The 18,577-nt window shown below is 34.4% G+C and overlaps 1 protein-coding gene across 1 annotated transcript in view; it reads right to left on the reverse strand.

The window, feature by feature from the left end:
- Positions 1 to 18,577, reverse strand: part of PHIP (pleckstrin homology domain interacting protein) — a 131,839-nt gene that overhangs the window by 48,233 nt on the left and 65,029 nt on the right. Inside the window, exons 15-19 of the mRNA XM_034648088.1 lie at positions 11,953 to 12,081; positions 10,545 to 10,770; positions 6,395 to 6,532; positions 5,535 to 5,718; positions 1,413 to 1,530 (exon numbers count right to left, since the gene is read on the reverse strand). Coding sequence (XP_034503979.1) covers positions 1,413 to 1,530; positions 5,535 to 5,718; positions 6,395 to 6,532; positions 10,545 to 10,770; positions 11,953 to 12,081 — 795 coding nt within the window. The remainder of the gene's footprint in view (positions 1 to 1,412; positions 1,531 to 5,534; positions 5,719 to 6,394; positions 6,533 to 10,544; positions 10,771 to 11,952; positions 12,082 to 18,577) is intronic.

Consider the following 18,577-nt stretch of genomic DNA (forward strand, 5'->3'; position numbering starts at 1 on the left):
ACCACTGTGCCACCCAGGCGCCCCTCTACTTGTTTTCTTCACTAAAAATATATCATGAACATTTCTCTAAGGCAATGGAATTCTAACTCATTTAGTTAAAAAGCTGCATAATATTCCTTGGGTAAATACATATCATGACAGCCTACCTCTCTTCCACCAATGGACACTAAAGTCATTCCAGTTGTTGCTACAACTATAAATATAAACATGTGAGTGTACAGACACACACATATATACATACATTCACATCAGTACTTTTCTATAAAAAAATACTTTGAAGGTAAGTACCACTATTGGATTAAAAGTAAGTGTACTCTTTTAATTTTAATAGATATTACCATATTCCATCCAATAAAGTGGTAGCAATACAAACTCTCACCATCATATGAGTTTATATTGCCACATCCTTAGATTCTGGCAACAGGTATGCTTCTCAGGCACCATGAAAAACCACCCAACCGACCAATTAACCACCACCAACAACCCCCCCCCCCGAAAACGAAAGATTACCTCAGATTATACTAATGGGAACCTTTGTGGGGTGTCCAACTGATCCCAGGGTATGATACCCTTAATAAACGAAGATATAAAATAGCAAAGGACTACCTGAGTCCTTTAAAAAGAAGAGTCACAAAATCAAAGAGTTCTAGAAAAGGATACTAATATACAGGTTTAAGGACTCAAACAGAAAGAGAAAGGAGAACAAAGCAGGGTCACGAGACCAGTTATTTTTTGTTTAGATAGGTGCTTAAATGGTTACTTGTAAATGAAAAGACGTTCTAGTTTACCTCAATTCTTAGCTTTCAAACGAAGGTGGTTTGAGAAAGAAAAAGAATGGAAGAATGGATAATTGTGATTCCTTGAAACTTAAGGAGATAAATACACATCCTTCCCAGATTAGGGCATAAACCAACTGAAATCCATTGGATCCAAAAGTTTCTCCAGAGTAGGATGACAGAGAAACCAAGGCAAACTAATACAAACAACTTCCTTCTTTTAATGGGGAAAATAACTATTATTTATAGTAGCATAGCTGACTTACCTACAATAACAGGTGCAAAACAGAAAAAAAGAAAAAAATAGGACAAAAAACAAAACCAAAAAACTGTTTTAGCGTGTGCAACCAATGGCAGAGCTAAAAAAAAAAAAAAAAAAGATCTTGCTTAGGCTTACGATATAATTTATTACATTTAATGGGCATGTAACAGTTGGCATTTGGGAAAAAGGTATACTAGAAGGCAGTAAAATAAAAAATTTAAAGTGGTAACAGATAATCTAAAGAGGTAAGAGTTAGCTATATCAACTTTATTTCATTATTTTTACAATGTTAACATTTTTAATTACAAAGGGCCTTAAAGTAGTCACTATATTTATGAAGCATAGTATTAAACATAGAAGTAATTACTATGTACCTTTGAGACAGTGGGTATTTTATTTTCTTTTGGAATAGTAAGGTGTTTTCTTTTTTCTTCTGATCTATAAGTTTTTATTTCTTCTTCTCCCTTTGCAGTTCTCCATTCTTCCTGCCTACTGAAAGAGAATTAAAAGCCATACATGTTAATTTAGAATTTTTACAACTGATTTCACTCTGAAAGGCATGTTCAATGTCAGAGAGGGAATGCTACTCCTGATGTTTTCTTTTCAGACAGAGGCATGTGATAAAGATTTCTGACTTTAAATGCACAGATTGTTAACTCTGGACATTTGGCATTAAATGACTGGAATACTGGAAAGAGTCTACCTGAATTTGATACTACTGTTTCTGTTTATGGTCTCTGGCAAATCAAATATTCAGTACTGGGAACATGGTTATTCCTAAGGTAACTGCTCCAAGGGTGAGAAATTGGATTTATTTTTTTTTTAAATTATGTCAGTGTAGGGCTGTGATAATCTCTTATGCCATCTGGATAGCTAGAATCTTAAAAAAAGAGGCACAACAGAACTTTGAGGTTGAATTAATATACTCCTAAAGCCCTGAAAGAACTATATTCTCTCCAATGAAAAGCAGGTCTTCCATTCATTCCAGGCACTGAGCTGAAAGTAAGCAACAGAAAAAGTTGAGGAACATTAATTGTGAACTTTAATTTCATGGAAACTGAACTTACAAGGGCAAGAAAATTTATTTTTAATTCCTTACAACTTTAAAATTTTTGACCTGCAGGGGTATTTAATTTTGGAACTTTAATTTTTCCCTTGAGATTTCATAGTCAAACTTGGAAGAACACTACAATGTTGATATTTTATTACTAGAGTATATTAATCTCATTTCACTTAATTGCAGAATCTCTAATGCAGCTGGTAATAATTCTGAATGGAAAATAAAATAAGTAAATTTAAATCTAGTGAAAAGAATGGCCTTTAATTTTTTGTTTCACCTTAATTATTTATTCTTTTTTAATTAAACTTTTTACTGGAATAACTATAGATTCACATACAGTTTTAAGAATATAGAAATTCCTTGTCTCCTTTACGCAGTTTCCCCTAATTGTATCATCTTGCAAAACTACAGTACAGTATCACAACCTGGATGCTGACACTGATAAAAAGCACCAGCACTATTCAAAACCCAGTTTTACTTCTACTAGTGGGTGGATGTGTATTTAGTTCTATTCAAGTTTATCAATGTGCTGGTTTGTGTATCCATTACCCCAGATAAGATACAGAACATTTCCATCACCACAAAGATCCCTTATGGTGTACTTTTCATAATCATACCCACACCTTTCTCTCTTCTCTCTCAATCCTTCCTCTCTACAAGGTCTAGCAATCACTAATCTGTTCTCTACCTTTACAGGTATTTTAATAATAGTACATAAATTATGTAAACCTTGAGACTGGTTTTTCACTCAGCATAATTTCCTCAAGATTCATTCAATCTTTTCTATCAATAGGTTGTTCCTTTTTATTACAGAGTAGTATTCCATGGTGTGAAATCTGTTTAACCATGTACTCATTGAGGACATCTGGGTTGTTTCTAGTTATCGGCTATTACAAATAAACCTGCTATACGCTTATGTACAGGTTTTTGTGTGAACATAAGTTATCACTTCTTTGGGATAAATGCCCAAGAGTGTAATCACTGGATAATATAGTAGTCACACATTTAGGTTTTAAAAAAAGTGGCAAACTGTTTTCCAGAGTGGCCACAATATTTTACATTCCCATCAGTAATGCATGAGTGATGCAGTTTCTCCACACCCTCCTTGGCGCACTGGGTGATGTTACTACATTTTGGTCATTCTGAGAGGTATATAGAGATTATTTCCCTGTGATTTTAATTTGTATTTCAATAATGGCTAATGATGTCGAGTATCTTTTCATGTACTTATTTCCCATCTGCATATCCTCTTTGATGACATGCCTGTGTCTTCTGCCCATTGTCTGACCGTATTTTTTAGTTTACTGTTGAGTTCTTTCCTTTTTTTTTTTTTTAAATAGATTTTATATATTTATCTGACAGAGAGAGAAAAAGCACAAGCAGGGGGAGAAGCAGGCAGTGGGAGGAGGAGAAGCAGGTTCCCTGGTGAGCAGGGAGCTCAATGTGGCGCTCAATCGCAGGACCTTGGGATCATGACCTGAGCCACAGGCAGGCACTTAACCGACAGAACCACCCAGGCACCCCTACTGTCTGAGTTTCAAGAGTTTTTTTATACAGCCTTTCGTTGGAATCCAATCATTGTGACTGGATTTAATTTTAATTAATGTAATAGGTCTGACCCACTTAAGAGCCTTCTAGGGGCAAACTGTAAACTACCTATGAGGGGGACATAGCCCAGGAAGATTCTCAAAGTACTACGTATCAGGGGCAAAACTCCAGGAAGGTCAAATATCTTTTGAAGTCATGGTCATAGCCCTGCTTGACCACTGGCTCAATGAAAAAGGGATAAAAAGGTAAAGAACATATGGAGAGAAACCAATCTCCCCCCCCGCTCCTATTTCCTTCCATGTATAATACCTTCATCACCAACTAGCAACCCACTCCTTGCCTCTCTTAACCTCCTTACTCATTCTTTTCCAGGGAAGAAGTGAACTAATTAATTGGTGTGCTCTGGATGGAAAAACCAGCTTAGTATGGCCCAGTCCTATGCCCTTATTTACAATGTATACATTTTGCTCTGCATTTCAAAGACCCAAACCCCACTACCTCTGATGGGAAGAAATATTGTGATCCAGTGCTACCTTTTATTTGGGGTTCAGGACTAGGAACACACTTTCATGCAGATTAAAGCCACATCCTTCACCGTTGTCTCAGTAACAAAAAGTAACATTGTGATTTCATATCTCATTCTTTTGTATGTTCACTTCCTTTAGATGGTGTGTTACTTACTGCACCCTCTGCAAACCTTAACATTAAAATTTAAAATTGGACAAAAATCCAACTAAAAATATACTGTAAGAGTTCATTTTTATTAAGGATATCTGGGTATACTTGTTATCACATAAAGTTATTGTTCAAATTTATACCTTACTTGTATAATTAATGTTAAATCCTAACACAAATTTGAAGTATTGCTCAATCAAAAAGCATAACCTATATAAACATTCATGTTAAGTGTTTTTTAAATTATATAATTACTATCTTTTGAGTTTAAGAACTAGAAAAATCCTAAAATCAAATTTACATTTTGATCTTCATGGTTTTTATTACAGCATAGTATTATACTATGTAGAGTTGACCCTTGAATGGGTTAGAACTATGTGGGTCCACTTACATGTGGATTTTTTACATAGAGTAGTGTAAATGTAGTTTCTCTTCCTTCTGATTTTAATAACATTTTCCTTTCTCAAGCTTACTTTATTGTAAGAATACAGTATATAATACATATAAATATGTGTTAGCTGACTGTTATCAAGGCTTCCAATCAAGAGGAGACTTATCAGTAGTTGAGTTTTTGGGTAGTAAAAAATTATATGCAAAATTTCAATTATGCAGGGGATCAACATCCCAATTCCCATGTTCAGGGGTCAGTATTAGCTGGATTCATATGGACCACATTAATGAATATTTACATTACTAAATCGCAAGGAATCAAAAGGAACTGGATATAAAGTTCCTTTACAACATAGGCCTTGAGAACAGAATTATATCAATATTTAATTTATAAATGTATACATTTGAATATAAAAAAATCATTAAAGAATCATTTTAATATATAAAAATGTTTATATAATGTATTACCAACAAATAATGCCATATATTTTCACTACGAAGCATGTGACTATGGTGTGAATAGTTAGTAAAATCTATAAAAAATTGTACAAACTTCATGAAATGTGTTTTAAGATGCAGTTAAATAAGACAAACTAAGATTTAAATATGCTACTCACCTTAACACATTCCCCCCATATCTTTTACATTAATTACAGAAAAGGACATGACCGAAATTTAATTATCTTCCAGAACCATGACTAGTTTAAAATACTAGCTCTTCAGATAAATTTAAAATAAATTACAAACTTGAAGGTACTTTGAAGGCTGTAATTCAAAATAAACATAAACAACGGTGGTACATAAACTTCACAACTCCCCTTACCTGGCTACACCGGCTGATAGCTCAGGTACCACCACCCTTCGACTCCAAGCTACCAGATCCCGCTCTGTGGCTATTTCACTTCTTGGTGCATTGCTGTGCATTTGCCGTACACCTTCAATTTGTCCACTACGCCTCAGTCCTACATTTGGTGGTGAATGAACCTCTGAGGTAGAACTTACAGAGCCTAAGTGAAAAATTAATACATAAGTTCTACTTAGAAACATTATGCTTATAGCAGAAAACAAAGTCTTTATTACCTTCCACATGAAAATTCATATTTGGCAAATAATTAAATGATCAAATCAGGAACCAAAAACCACAGGCAAAAGTGTAATGAAAACAAAACATGGCTATTCAGTTAATTAGATAAACTAATGAACCATAACTATTGACGGATTTAACATGTAAAATCATTAATTTTTAAAAAAGGCTTTGTATTTTAGGAAAACTATTAAGAAGCAAAAATAGACAAACCCAAGAATATTTATGGTTCATAAATTTGCTTTAACTTCTCTCTGAAAATAATACATGACAATAAGGGCAGTGAGATATTTGAGAATGTGGAGTGTATTCCATACGTTATTGAATAGATTTATTTTTAAAGTTTTTTTTAGGTTCCACATGTTTACTATAGGAAATCTGGAAGAATATACATATTTAAAGACTCATTATCTACAGTTTGAAATCTTACATTATGAATATTTTCTTAGGCATTACATATTTTTAAAAACCTGATCATTCTGGCAGCCTAATATTTCATTCTATGGATGTGCCACAATTCGTTTAATCAGTTCTTTACTGTTTGCGGTTTAAACTATTACGATTTTTAAAATATTTCACTAAAAGCAATCCCTGCTTACCTCTACTTAAACGGCTGGTATTACTCATACCGGCTTCACTAGAACGTCTCAGGTCTTGCTCCTGTTGTAGTCTTTGAATCATGCTGTCCAATGGGCTGATCTCCTGGTTTGCTTGTTGACTTAAAACTTGGTTCAGTCCTATATAATACCATACAAAATGCTAAGGACACTTTAGTCAACTAGTCAAACCATTTTGCTAACTAAGCTTACTGTGAGTCCAGAATTAAACATAAATTTTGCTTGAGTACAAGACCTAAAAAGATCTAAAATGATTAACTTGAAATGATGGCAGTAAAATACACATACATATACATACAACCAGGAATATACTAACTCAATCCTAATTTATTATAAAACAATGACAAGGATGATAAGGTTTACCAAGTGTTTATGATTTAGGCACTCATATTATCCCCACAATAATGCAATTAGATACGTATTAACTCCACTTACAGATGAGAAAGCCAAAATAACTACTCAATGCCACATATCTATTAAATGGCAAAAGTGGAATTTCATCTTAGATCAGTTTCTTTTAAAAAAGGCAAATCTGATTACCCACTTTCTCAAACAAAACAAAATGGAACAAAAAACCTTTACTGCTTCATTTACTCAGCAAATTCTTGAGTGTCTATTATGTGTTAGGAACTATATACCAAGGAAGTAAGGATGCAGTGGTGAATAGGACATCAAGGTCCTTGACTTTAAGCAGCTAACACCGTAATGGGAAAACTGAACAATAAACCCTTATATAAATGCAGACTGTGAAAAATGTTAAAGATGATGACAGAAAGAGAAAATGGGGAAGAGAGATGAGAACTGCTTATGGTGAATCAGAAAAGTCAAAGAAGCCCCTTTGAGAAGGCAGCATTTGAGCTAAGACTAGAAGAAAAAGAAGAATTAGTCATCCGTGTGAGGAACAAGAAAAAGAACACTCCAGATAAAAAGCAAGAGTTGGAACAAAGCCTCTGAGGTAGTAACTTGGTATGTTTTAACCCACCCTAATTTTCAAGCATCAACTTTCACCTGTACCAGTCATACTGGACTACTTGACTCTTCTGCTCTAACAAGATAACCACCTTAATGCTTTGGAGCTTTTAACCACAATATTCCCAATTCAAGTATAAACGTGATAAACACTAACTTATCCTTCAAGCACCAGCTAAAACGGCATCTCTCTGATATTTCCTCTGTGAAATCTTTCCAGACCACCTGTGAAAGAATTAGTTGCTATCCTCTTTCATTTCCTCAAACAATATATATGTCTTAGTACTCAGCCCAATATAAAAAGGAAGCCTGCTAGTTAGTTCTGCAAAAGCATGGATTGCCTATTTAATATTCTAATTCTAAATCTAGCATGATGGTAGGCATATAAAAATGTTCAATCCTGCTGAATGAATTAAAAAAATGTGTGTTAGTAGATACATGAAAGCACTGCCATGAGAGAAGGGAGCAATTAATAGCAGGTGTGTGGGTACATAAGAAATGATGTGATGAGATCAGACTTTTAGAGTGGGCTGGGAAGAGAAGATACAAAGCACATTCTGAAACAAAGTATTAATATAGTAAGGAAGATATAAGGAAAGGGAAAATTACATGTATTAATCACACAATGTTATTTCATTCTATAAGAGAAAACTAAAATTCAATAGGATAAAGTAAGTTCTCCAAGGCCATAAAACTAAAAAGCGGTAAAGTAGAGTAAAAGTTAAAATGCCTGTGGATGCTTCTTTCCTGTTATGATGCTGGGAAAACATCTCTCATTTGAACATCAAGGAGTAATCTGATATAGCTCAAGTTGTAACTGAAGAAGCATACCTAAAGTGTATTACTCAAATATACATTTCACAGTGTAAATATAACAAAATTTCGTTCAAGCCCATTTACCATTACAATACCCATCATCTATTTTTACCTAATTCTAAGGGATTTCCCAAAACAAATTTTATCATAGATCTAGATTTACAAAAATAGTTACAAAAGATGCTAAAGATTTTTTCAAAAAGTATCTTTCTTCTGTCCTATGTTGTACTTGGTTAATTCAAAAATAATGAAAGACATGATGTTTTACCCTGAATTCTGTGACCTAGAACACTTACAAATTCTATGACTCACTTTGAAGCCATAATTATTGCTATGGGTTCTCTTGTGGTCCTGTACTAATAATAACTGGTGTCTAATTCATTTTCAAGATAAGGTACACTTTTTTACAATAAGGGCAGCTTAGTACGGAAGAAAGAACAATGGACTAAGAGCTGCATACTCTGAGTCCCTGTGATTCTATACACTTTAACTTAAACAAGACATATGTTGTTAAATTTTCATTTTTTCAACTTTTAGAATAAGGATACCATAAGGATTAAATGAGATATTATTTATAAAAGTCCTATACAAATGGTTAAATGGAGGAAAAAGGTAATAGCCACAATAATTAAGTAGCACTGATATTTTAACGAACGAGTCCTTTCCCTATTTCCCTGTGCCTGAAATCCCAGCCTAGGTACCTATTTTGAGACCTTGGGCAAGATCCGATTCTTGCCAATTCCCCAAGAGTCTGAAGACATTTATCTTAATTTCAGTCCTATGATCAAGACTTCGCTTAATAACTGAGACTTCTCTAATCTGAATACCTGCCTAGACTTCTTGAATACTACCTATTCTTAGATTCTTTGAGTTCATGCTATGTCCACGTAAGAGACATTTTAGTTTCATACTCCAGACATTCAGGTCTGCTGGACTGTACTACTCTCTGTAAGCAGCAGCAGAAACTATTCTTCTAATGCTTCCCTTCCCCCTCCGTCCTGAGTGGGCATGGCCACCTTCAAGAGCAGCACTTCCTATCCAATATGTTCATCTTCATTGCAATTTCATGCCCAATCCTTAAAGGAAAATAAGAGATGGGTCCTCTGTAATGCAGTGAGACTGGTTTTTCTGCACAGCTTACAGAATCTAAATTCATTATTTAAAAGTTACTCACTATATATTACATCCCTTATGTGTCCTTCACATCTACTTAGACGTTTTGGCCATTATGACAGTGTTCAGAACTTAAAATGATTTCATAAATTTTTCTCTTTTTAAAAAAATCTACTTATTTACTTATTAGAGAGAGAGAGAGAATGAGAGCACAAGCAGGGACAGGCAGAGGGAGAGGGAGAAAGAATCTGAAGCAGACTCCGCACTGAGGGCAGAGCCAGACTTGGGGCTCCATCACTTGACTGTGAGATCATGACCTGAGGTGAAACCAAGAGTTGGACGCTTAACCGACTGAGCCACCCAGACGCCCCTTAATGAATTTTTCTAGTCTAAAATATAACAAAGATTCATAAACTACAAAACTGGTTTAACCTTCTAACGGTTTCCATCACTTTTACTTAATAAATCAGCACTACATCTCTGTCAAAAGGGAAGGTCTGCAGACCTTGTGTCTATTTCAACTTCCTTTTAATTCTTCAACTAATTTGACTTTCATCCTTCATTACTTCACTAGAACAGCTCTCAACACTTTCATTCCTTTCTTATTTAAAATTTTTAAAAGTTGGGGCTCCTGGGTGGCACAGCGGTTGAGCGTCTGCCTTCGGCTCAGGGCGTGATCCCGGCGTTGTGGGATCGAGCCCCACATCAGGCTCCTCTGCTATGAGCCTGCTTCTTCCTCTCCCACTCTCCTTGCTTGTGTTCCCTCTCTCGCTGTCTCTATCTCTGTCGAATAAATAAACAAAATCTTTAAAAAAAAAATTTTTTTTAAAAGTTGATCACTTCTTAAAACAATCTTCAATATGAATAGGCTATCTAGTCTTACTCTTTCACATCATACTATCATTCTGTTTAATAACATTTATCACAAGTTTTAACTGTTTATAACTATATTTATTAATCTTATCCCATGAGAACAAGGACTGTGTCTGATCTAATTCACTACTGAAAACCAGTTTAGCAGGTGTCACAGAGAAGATAAATAAATAAATGACCAAGACTACTGCTTTAACTCTCCAATGTTTTTTAATCGTCTTATAGTATCTATTTCAGAGAAATTTTTAAAAATAATTTTACTTTTCATTTGTTCAAAACAATAACAAAGCTTTATCCAATCAGCAATTTTATAAGACGTTAGAAATGGAAAATTTGGTTGTCTAGGAAAATGAGCATTTACCTGAGGAAGTTACTCCCATCTGAGGGATGAGTTGCTCCTCCCTGCAATTTTCACGGCCAGGAACTAATCTCTGATATCTTGATGGATGAGGGTTACCATCAACATCAACCAAAAAAGGGGGAGGCATAAGATGAGGTGCTTGCTGAGTCTGTTCATCTAAGACAAAGTTGTTGGCATCACGAATAAGGGGCCGATAATCACTATGAAAGAACATCTGATCTGCTATCTGTAAAAAGGAAGGTCCATAAAAGATTGGAAAAATAAAAATTTATCATTATAAACTTCTAATGGAAGGCAATGTCTTAATGTAAATCACGGTATTAAACATCAATATAAAAGAATATTCTTTTCTTCAGTTAATGGTAAGTAAGTCTTTACTATACTCCTACATTAAATTTTACGATCAGAAAAGCAGCTGCTTTGAATTTTCTCTGCAACAAGGAAAAGATTGTATACATAAAACACTATCATGATAATTAAAGTTGTATAATTTCAAATTAAATGGTAAAATCAAATCTTGGCATAAATCGTTCAGCGGTACTACTACTTTCATAGAGCTACCATGCATTATCTTATTTTTTAAACTATTAAACATAGTAATTACCTGTTTTAGCATTTTGCAAAGAGAAATCACTCAATGAATTTATTCTTTGAATTAAACTCTAACGAAAATCACTTATACAATTTAAGAAAACCCTTAAGAATACAGTAAATATTGACTTACATATTAACATAAAAATCAACATGGCATGATTTTCCAAGAGCTGATAAGCATTTTCTCTGAAGTTTTTGAAATAACACAAAATTCTTAATATGAACTCATGCCTGACACATCTGTAACTTCAAAATTTTACTGGTTTATTTGGAATTTCTTAAACTATGAACTATTCAATTTTTTGGTCTTTTAGTCACTAAAATAAGCTCTTTAGTATTTAAAAATATTAGCTACCATCAGTAGGCCATGTATTTTTTAGAACCTCATGAAAGCCACAGATTTATACCCCAGCTAAATGCACTTTATCCATATAAATAAAACATTTTACATAATTTCAGAGCCTCTCTATGGACAACCTCTCCCATACCCGGCACTGGAATTAAAATCTAGATTGCTCTAGCAAGGTATATAAAGTTATTCCTTCTGAAATGTAAAGATGATTAAATAAGATCTAATTATTATCTAATGTCTATTACAGAGAATAGGAATTTAACAACTGCTGTGTTCACCCTCCTCTATAAAACTTAAGTCTCTAAAATACTTAAAATATGATTGATTCTTCAAGCTTGAGACTAAAAGCATAAACGATGCTCACCCACCCCTGAAGAAATACAACCCCTAACCTTATTCATGGATTTAAAACAAAAAAACCAGGGGAAAAAAAAAAAAAGACACAGAATCATCGTACACTACCTTGTCGTATTTACTACTGGAGCCAAAGCCAAAAATTAGAAGATGTCCATGAGAGTCTGTGCATGCAAAATGCTGACCATCAGGAGAGCATTTGCAGTCAAACACCGCACCATGTCCTTGGCCTTCAATCTGAAATATATTTAACCAACAATCAGAAAGTTGCCATTAAAATATAAAGAACTGGTCACTACTGTTACTAATATTTTATGATAAAAGAGATGTAGAAATATATACATCCCAATGAAGTGAAGATTAAGTATAAGAGTACAGTAACAAAATTTGTGAATATTCATGAAAAGTGCCAGATTAATAGCCTTGAAAAACAAAGTGTTCTCTTTATGCACACACAGACCAGACACAATTCCGGAAATAAGACATCAATTTCCCCCACCCATAGAATTCTGCTTCATGTCTTTAAGCCACATTTACAATGTAATTACACCTTACATTCCAACTTTTCTGCATTTAATCAAGCCCTTTCAGCAAAGGCTGACAATGTGTCGTAACTGTAGCGATTTTTTTTTGTTAACTCTTGGAAGTAGTAGCCAGAGATCATTGTTCACAAGACACTAAATTTTTTTTCTTTTTGGTAATAAATTCCCTTGATGGTCTGACTCATCTTTTAAATGGTGAATTTCAAAGGTTAAAGAAAAGGTTTTTTTTACCTGATAATTGTTTTCTGTTTTCCAGTTCCATTAATCCAGAACGAATGGGTTTCTCCCTGCAACCTGTCAATCAAACAGAGGTGGCCAATCACCACTCTGAATTTTTTTTGCTCTCAGTGCTTCTTCAGACTATGTTCCAGTTGAAACTTCTTTAGCAGTGTTCTGAAAGAGGTAAAAGTTCTAGCCTATCTAAAGCACATCTAGGGACTGAATTTCAGAAAACAACTAAAATAGGGAGTTGACTCCCTAACAAATAACAACTAAGGATGATTTTCAACAAATGCGATTGGATTTCTGGATTAGCAGAATCGGAACACACACACATTATCAGGTAAGAAATACCTCCTCTCTGTTCCGGTATCCACTGATCTAGAACAACTGAATTTTACTAGCAATATCCCAATATTCCAGGAAATACTTAGAAAAGAGAGAAGTGGTAATTTTCTTTCTTTAGTGTTAAAAATATGGCATAGGGAGGGATGTGCAGTTCACCAAATATGGAAATGAAATTAAAATTTAGAAGAAGAATAGATGATTTCTCAAGGAAAGTCTGCGTTTTGGTCAAAAGAGAAATATCACTCTAAAAGAAAGGGCTCTGCCTAACAAGTTAATGTATTATCACAAATGGGATTGACTCAAAAAGAAAACTAGCTTCTCTTTAGCTTGTTGAAAAGAAGGAAAGAGTGCACTGGTGTTTATTAATGTATTCTGGATAGTGATAATAATGGAAAAGAAATAAGAATAACTTTCCTTAAAATTAATCGTATGAAAGAAAATCGGTAAACTTATCTAATGACTAATACACTTAAAGATTTACCATACAAGCAAGAAAAAGAATCATAAGTGAAACAGGATCATTTCTTGGTTGTGAAGAAAGTTGGAGGAAGACAGCAGACTAAGGGAACTGATTCCAAGTCTAGTTTAAAACTATTCAAAAATGAGAAAGAATAGAACAATTTCTCCAAATCAGCATATGAGCATTAATAAATATATATATCTCAGTATTTGCCAAAAATAAGAGACTACAAATGCAGAAATGTCAGGATTCAGGTCTCTTTTTCAATGTTTTCTAGGCAAAATAAAGTTACATGAACTGTTATTAATAAATAACCACTTGAAAAAAAGTTTATCTCTAGATAGAACTTTACATCAAAAATTCAAGACAAGAATTCAAATTGCCTTGGTTATGTGCTCTTTTTATTTATCTCAATTCAAAATTTCACAAAAGATGAAAAACAAAAAAGCAACTTATAAATCTACTCTAATAAATGCTTCCAGAAATGCAATACTACTATGTTTACAATTCTAAGTACACAGAACAGAGGAAGATATCTGAAAGAAGTCTAACACAGCAATGACAAAAGGATATTTGATAGATGTTCACAAGCATGGTATCCTTCACATGTCTAAAAGAATACTTTGGAGACGTGGAACTTACAAAACTCTAACAAAGCAAAGAAAAAATATCAATCCTATTGAAGATCACTGTGTTTCCGATATAACACATGACATTTGAATATGGCATCAATTTCCCTGGTATAAGGCATTCGTGTAATTTTGAAGCGACTTTTATATAGACAAAATAAAAGTTTATTTCCACAACATCAGAAAAAAGTAAAAGCACTTAACTTGGTTTAACCATTATTCATTAAAGGAGGCACTGAAAGAATCTACTCATGAATCAATCAGAAAAGCTGTCTATAATCTTATTAATTAAAATGTCAGATTTATCTTTAGTAATGGCTCCTCCGATGATAAACATAACCACAAAATGCAGACTAGCCTTTCCAGCTGATACGAAGAAGGAAAATATTTTACTTCCCCTATATAACTATATACACCGTTAACTGTTTTTATAATTATGCATGTGATTAAAGCAAGTCAACCAAAAAAGACAGTTAAGTGTTTTTCTTTTCTTTTTTTTTTTTTTTAAAGATTTTATTTACTTACTTAGAGAGAGACAGCCAGTGAGAGAGGGAACACAGGCAGGAGGAGTGGGAGAGGAAGAAGCAGGCTCATAGTGGAGGAGCCTGATGTGGGGCTCGATCCCAGGACTCTAGGATCACGCCCTGAGCCGAAGGCAGACGCTTAATGACTGAGCCACCCAGGCACCCCGACAGTTAAGTATTTCTCTCTAAAAATGATTTCACCTTCTTAAATCAGTCTTAAAGTATATAGAAGAATTCCCAAAGAAAAAAAATTTAATAATGAAGGCACTATTTGAATATTCATGTATAACTAGAAAACAATGAAGCTTATATTCAAAAACCAAAAGGATGGAAGGGGGCCTGGGTGGCTCAGTCTGTTAAGTGTCCCACTCTTGGTTTTGGCTCAGGTCATGATCTCAGGGTCCTAAGATCGAGCCATGAGTCTGGCTCCACCCTCAGCACGGAGTCTGCTTGTCCCTCTCCCTCTGCTCCTCCTTCAGCTCTCTATCTCACTCTCTGTCGAGTAAATGAAATCTTTAAAAAAAAAAAAAAAACCCAAAAGGATGAAATCTCTTCTCTATCCATATTAAAGTTATATGGGCCTATCATAAAATTAAATGTACAGCTTAACCCAAGAATAAATCAACATAAAATTTAATATTGTATATAACTTATGCCAGTATTTAATGTATGCTGTAGAAAATTAAAAAACAGAAAGGAATAATAATGACAAATTTTCCAAGTGAATTTTAGATAAACTACCTCTCATAAAATCAATCATGTTTAAGAAACATTTGGGACATATGTAAATACAGACCACACAATAAAATTCATACACATTAAATCACAATAAGGAAAGCTGAGAAAATCCAGGCCGTGGTATTTACCAATAAGTGCAAAAATTTCAAAATAGGAGTTAAGAAATTTATTCAGCAATCACGATACAGAAGTTATTTTTATTTTCAAAGCAAGAGATGAATGGATTAGACGAGTTAAAATAATTCCTCTATAGGAAAACTCTCGTACTGACTAAAGAATTCTAGAAATATTTCCAAGAAATGAGTAGTACAGTCTTATTAGAGTTTTATAATGAATTTGAAAAAATAAAGAAACTTATGAGTTAAGAGCTTTGATGATAACATCATATTTAATGAAGTATGCTAGTACCTTTTTCAAGGCAGAATACTAACCAAACTTCTAATGTAACTTTTGTGAAGTAGAAAGATGAATAATTAAAGATGAATAACTAAATGAGGCCTAAGACCCAAGAGACTTTTCTGGTAATGGGCAAATCACCTACTCTCTCTGTGAAATGTCAGAGATAATTTAAATGATCATCAGAGGCCTCCTACCTAGTTCTAAAATTCTAACATTTGATATTCAGGAAGACTTTTTGGAAGAATTAGACAAATCTGGAAATAAGGTATGCTAAAAGTACTAGAAAGCACACTAAAATGACAGGGTCTAAATTACATCAATCATGAGGATCATATATACAGGTGAATAAGAGAGTATGTAGTCCCAGAGAAACTCAACACAGATCAGGAACATGGGCTATCTTAAGCACAATCATCCTGTTAAGGAATTAGTCCATGTCTATGACCAGGGTCAATTTTTTGGTCTCACTTTTTTTTTTTTTTTTTTTTTTTTTTTTTTTTAANGATTTTATTTGAGAGAGAGAGAAAGAACACGACCAGGGTTGGGGGGTGGAGGGGCAGAGGGAGAAGGAGACTCCCCACTGAGCAAGGAGCCCAATGCAGGCCTGATCTCAGGACCCTGGGATCATGACCTGAGCGGAAGGCAGTGCTTAACTGACTGAGCCACCCAGGCGGCCCAACAGTGGTATATTTTTAAAAATGAATGAGACTGGGGCACCTGGGTGGCTCAGTTCGTTAAGCATACAACTCTTGGTTTTGTCTCAGGTCCTGGTCTCAGGGTCCTGAAACTGAGCCCCACCTCGGGCTCTGCGCTTCGCAGGGAGTCTGAGGCTCTCACTCTCTCTCTGCCCCTCCCCCGACTAGCACACGCACGCCACTCACTCTCTAATAAAATCTCAAAAAAATAAAAATATACCACTGTTTAGAAGGCAGCATCTTACCTAGAATATACTCCATAAGTCAAAATTATGAACCTTTTACTTTTTAGTTTTTTAAAGATTTTATTTGAAGGAAAGCACAGAGGGAGAGGGAGAAGCAGACTCCCTGCTGAGCAGAGAGCCCGATGTGGGTGTGGGACTCGTTCCCAGTACCCTGAGCTGAAGGTAGGTGATTAACCGACTTAGCCACCCAGGTGCCCAAAATTATGAAATCTTTTAAGTACCCTAATGATTCTGTGATATAGATTCATATCCCAAGACTAAAACAGCTGGGAAATGGAATTTATGCTAAGAATCACCCTTACAAAATCCTTATGTATAAATAACTTTTAAAGTTTATCTACCTGGGGAGAAATAAACTTAATTAAGAAAGTACACTAGATACTGAAGACAGACACTGTCATACATATAATTAAATTATGCTTTCGCCACTTTTTAATCATTATCACAGTTACAGTGTAAACGAAAATATATCTTAAGGGAAGTTATCCACACTCTAATAGTGTGGGTGTCATCAAATTACTTTAAAAGGCCATTAGTAAATGAATGTTTCCTTTAATACTGAAGACTCTTAAATTTATAGTTAACATTATTACATATGAATTAAAGATAGCAATTTAAGTAGTGCCAAGACAAGTAAATTTGTGTAAAAAAGGAAACTGCTGTAACTGGCTTGATAGACCAATGAATACATAAAAGTGATTTTAAAGAATCAGCTCTAATTTTCATCAAAAGAACATTTATTATCAAAATAAATAACTCATCTTCAAATTTAACGGCATTCTGTTTACCCATATTCTAATCTCACTGAGGGCTGCAATGTTATTAATTAGTCCTCCTTTGACCTATCTCCTCCTTTGTTCTCTGACATGGTACTAGCAGGGTACCTTTCTAACATATTCTCTAGTGATTTGATCTCATATTTGCTAAATATGACTACTTGTAAAAGTTTAGTTTTAAGCCCTCCACACTGCTCTATCTCCATGAGGTGAACAGCATTCTACATGGAAGACTTCAACATCTCTTTCCACTCCTAGCCCCTCTAAGTATTCTATCTCCAAGTGCTGCCTGGCCATTTCTGCACAGGTCGTCCAACACTACATCACAATGAACACATAAAGATGAATTTAAAAAATCAATTTTTCTTCACATCATTCATATTTGTTATTATTTTAATATAATACTCTTCACACACTAATCAGTTTAATCTCCATTATTAAATCTTCTGTTATTATCCAGCCCTAATCTTTCTATCAGTCACAAAAGACCAAGTCCTATACACACATATTTTTCTTTCACAAATTTCCTACCACCCAACCCCTATAAATTTTCATTGTGATTTCACTGATAAAAGTAGTTATTCCCCAACCTATTCAACTTTGTACCTGAACTACTACTCCTGGCAATCAAATTTATTCCCTTGTTTCTAAAATATAAATATAATTTACCAAAAATCCCACTATGTTAACTATTCTTTACACTAACAAGATAACGAGGCCATCAACAATCCACCTCAAATTATGCTTTTCACCGTATCACCCACTTTTCAAAATCTATTCCAGATAAACATTCTAAATTACTCTGCACACATCTTAACATTTCTTACTTCCTTATTTACAATATTCTTCTTATGTATAAAAGTAGGTAGCTTCCTCACTCAGTTTTTATTTTTCAAGACACAACTTTAGTTCTTCCTCCTCGACAAAACTTTTTCTGACCATCCACCCTGAAGAAGACCCCTCCATCTTCAGATATAGCAATTATCTATTCTCATATGCCATGCTAACACTGCTGGCTAAAAACAAGGATCATCCCTTACTCTTCCTTGTGGTCCATGTTTGTCCTTAGGCACAAAACAAACACCCAAATATTTGTTAATCAAAGTGCCTTTCACCCGTATATTTACATTCTGTAGAACTGTACAAACTTCTTCCCTG

The sequence above is a fragment of the Ailuropoda melanoleuca genome, chromosome 19 (genome assembly GCF_002007445.2).
Source record: "Ailuropoda melanoleuca isolate Jingjing chromosome 19, ASM200744v2, whole genome shotgun sequence".
In the NCBI taxonomy this organism is placed as follows: Eukaryota; Metazoa; Chordata; class Mammalia; order Carnivora; family Ursidae; genus Ailuropoda; species Ailuropoda melanoleuca.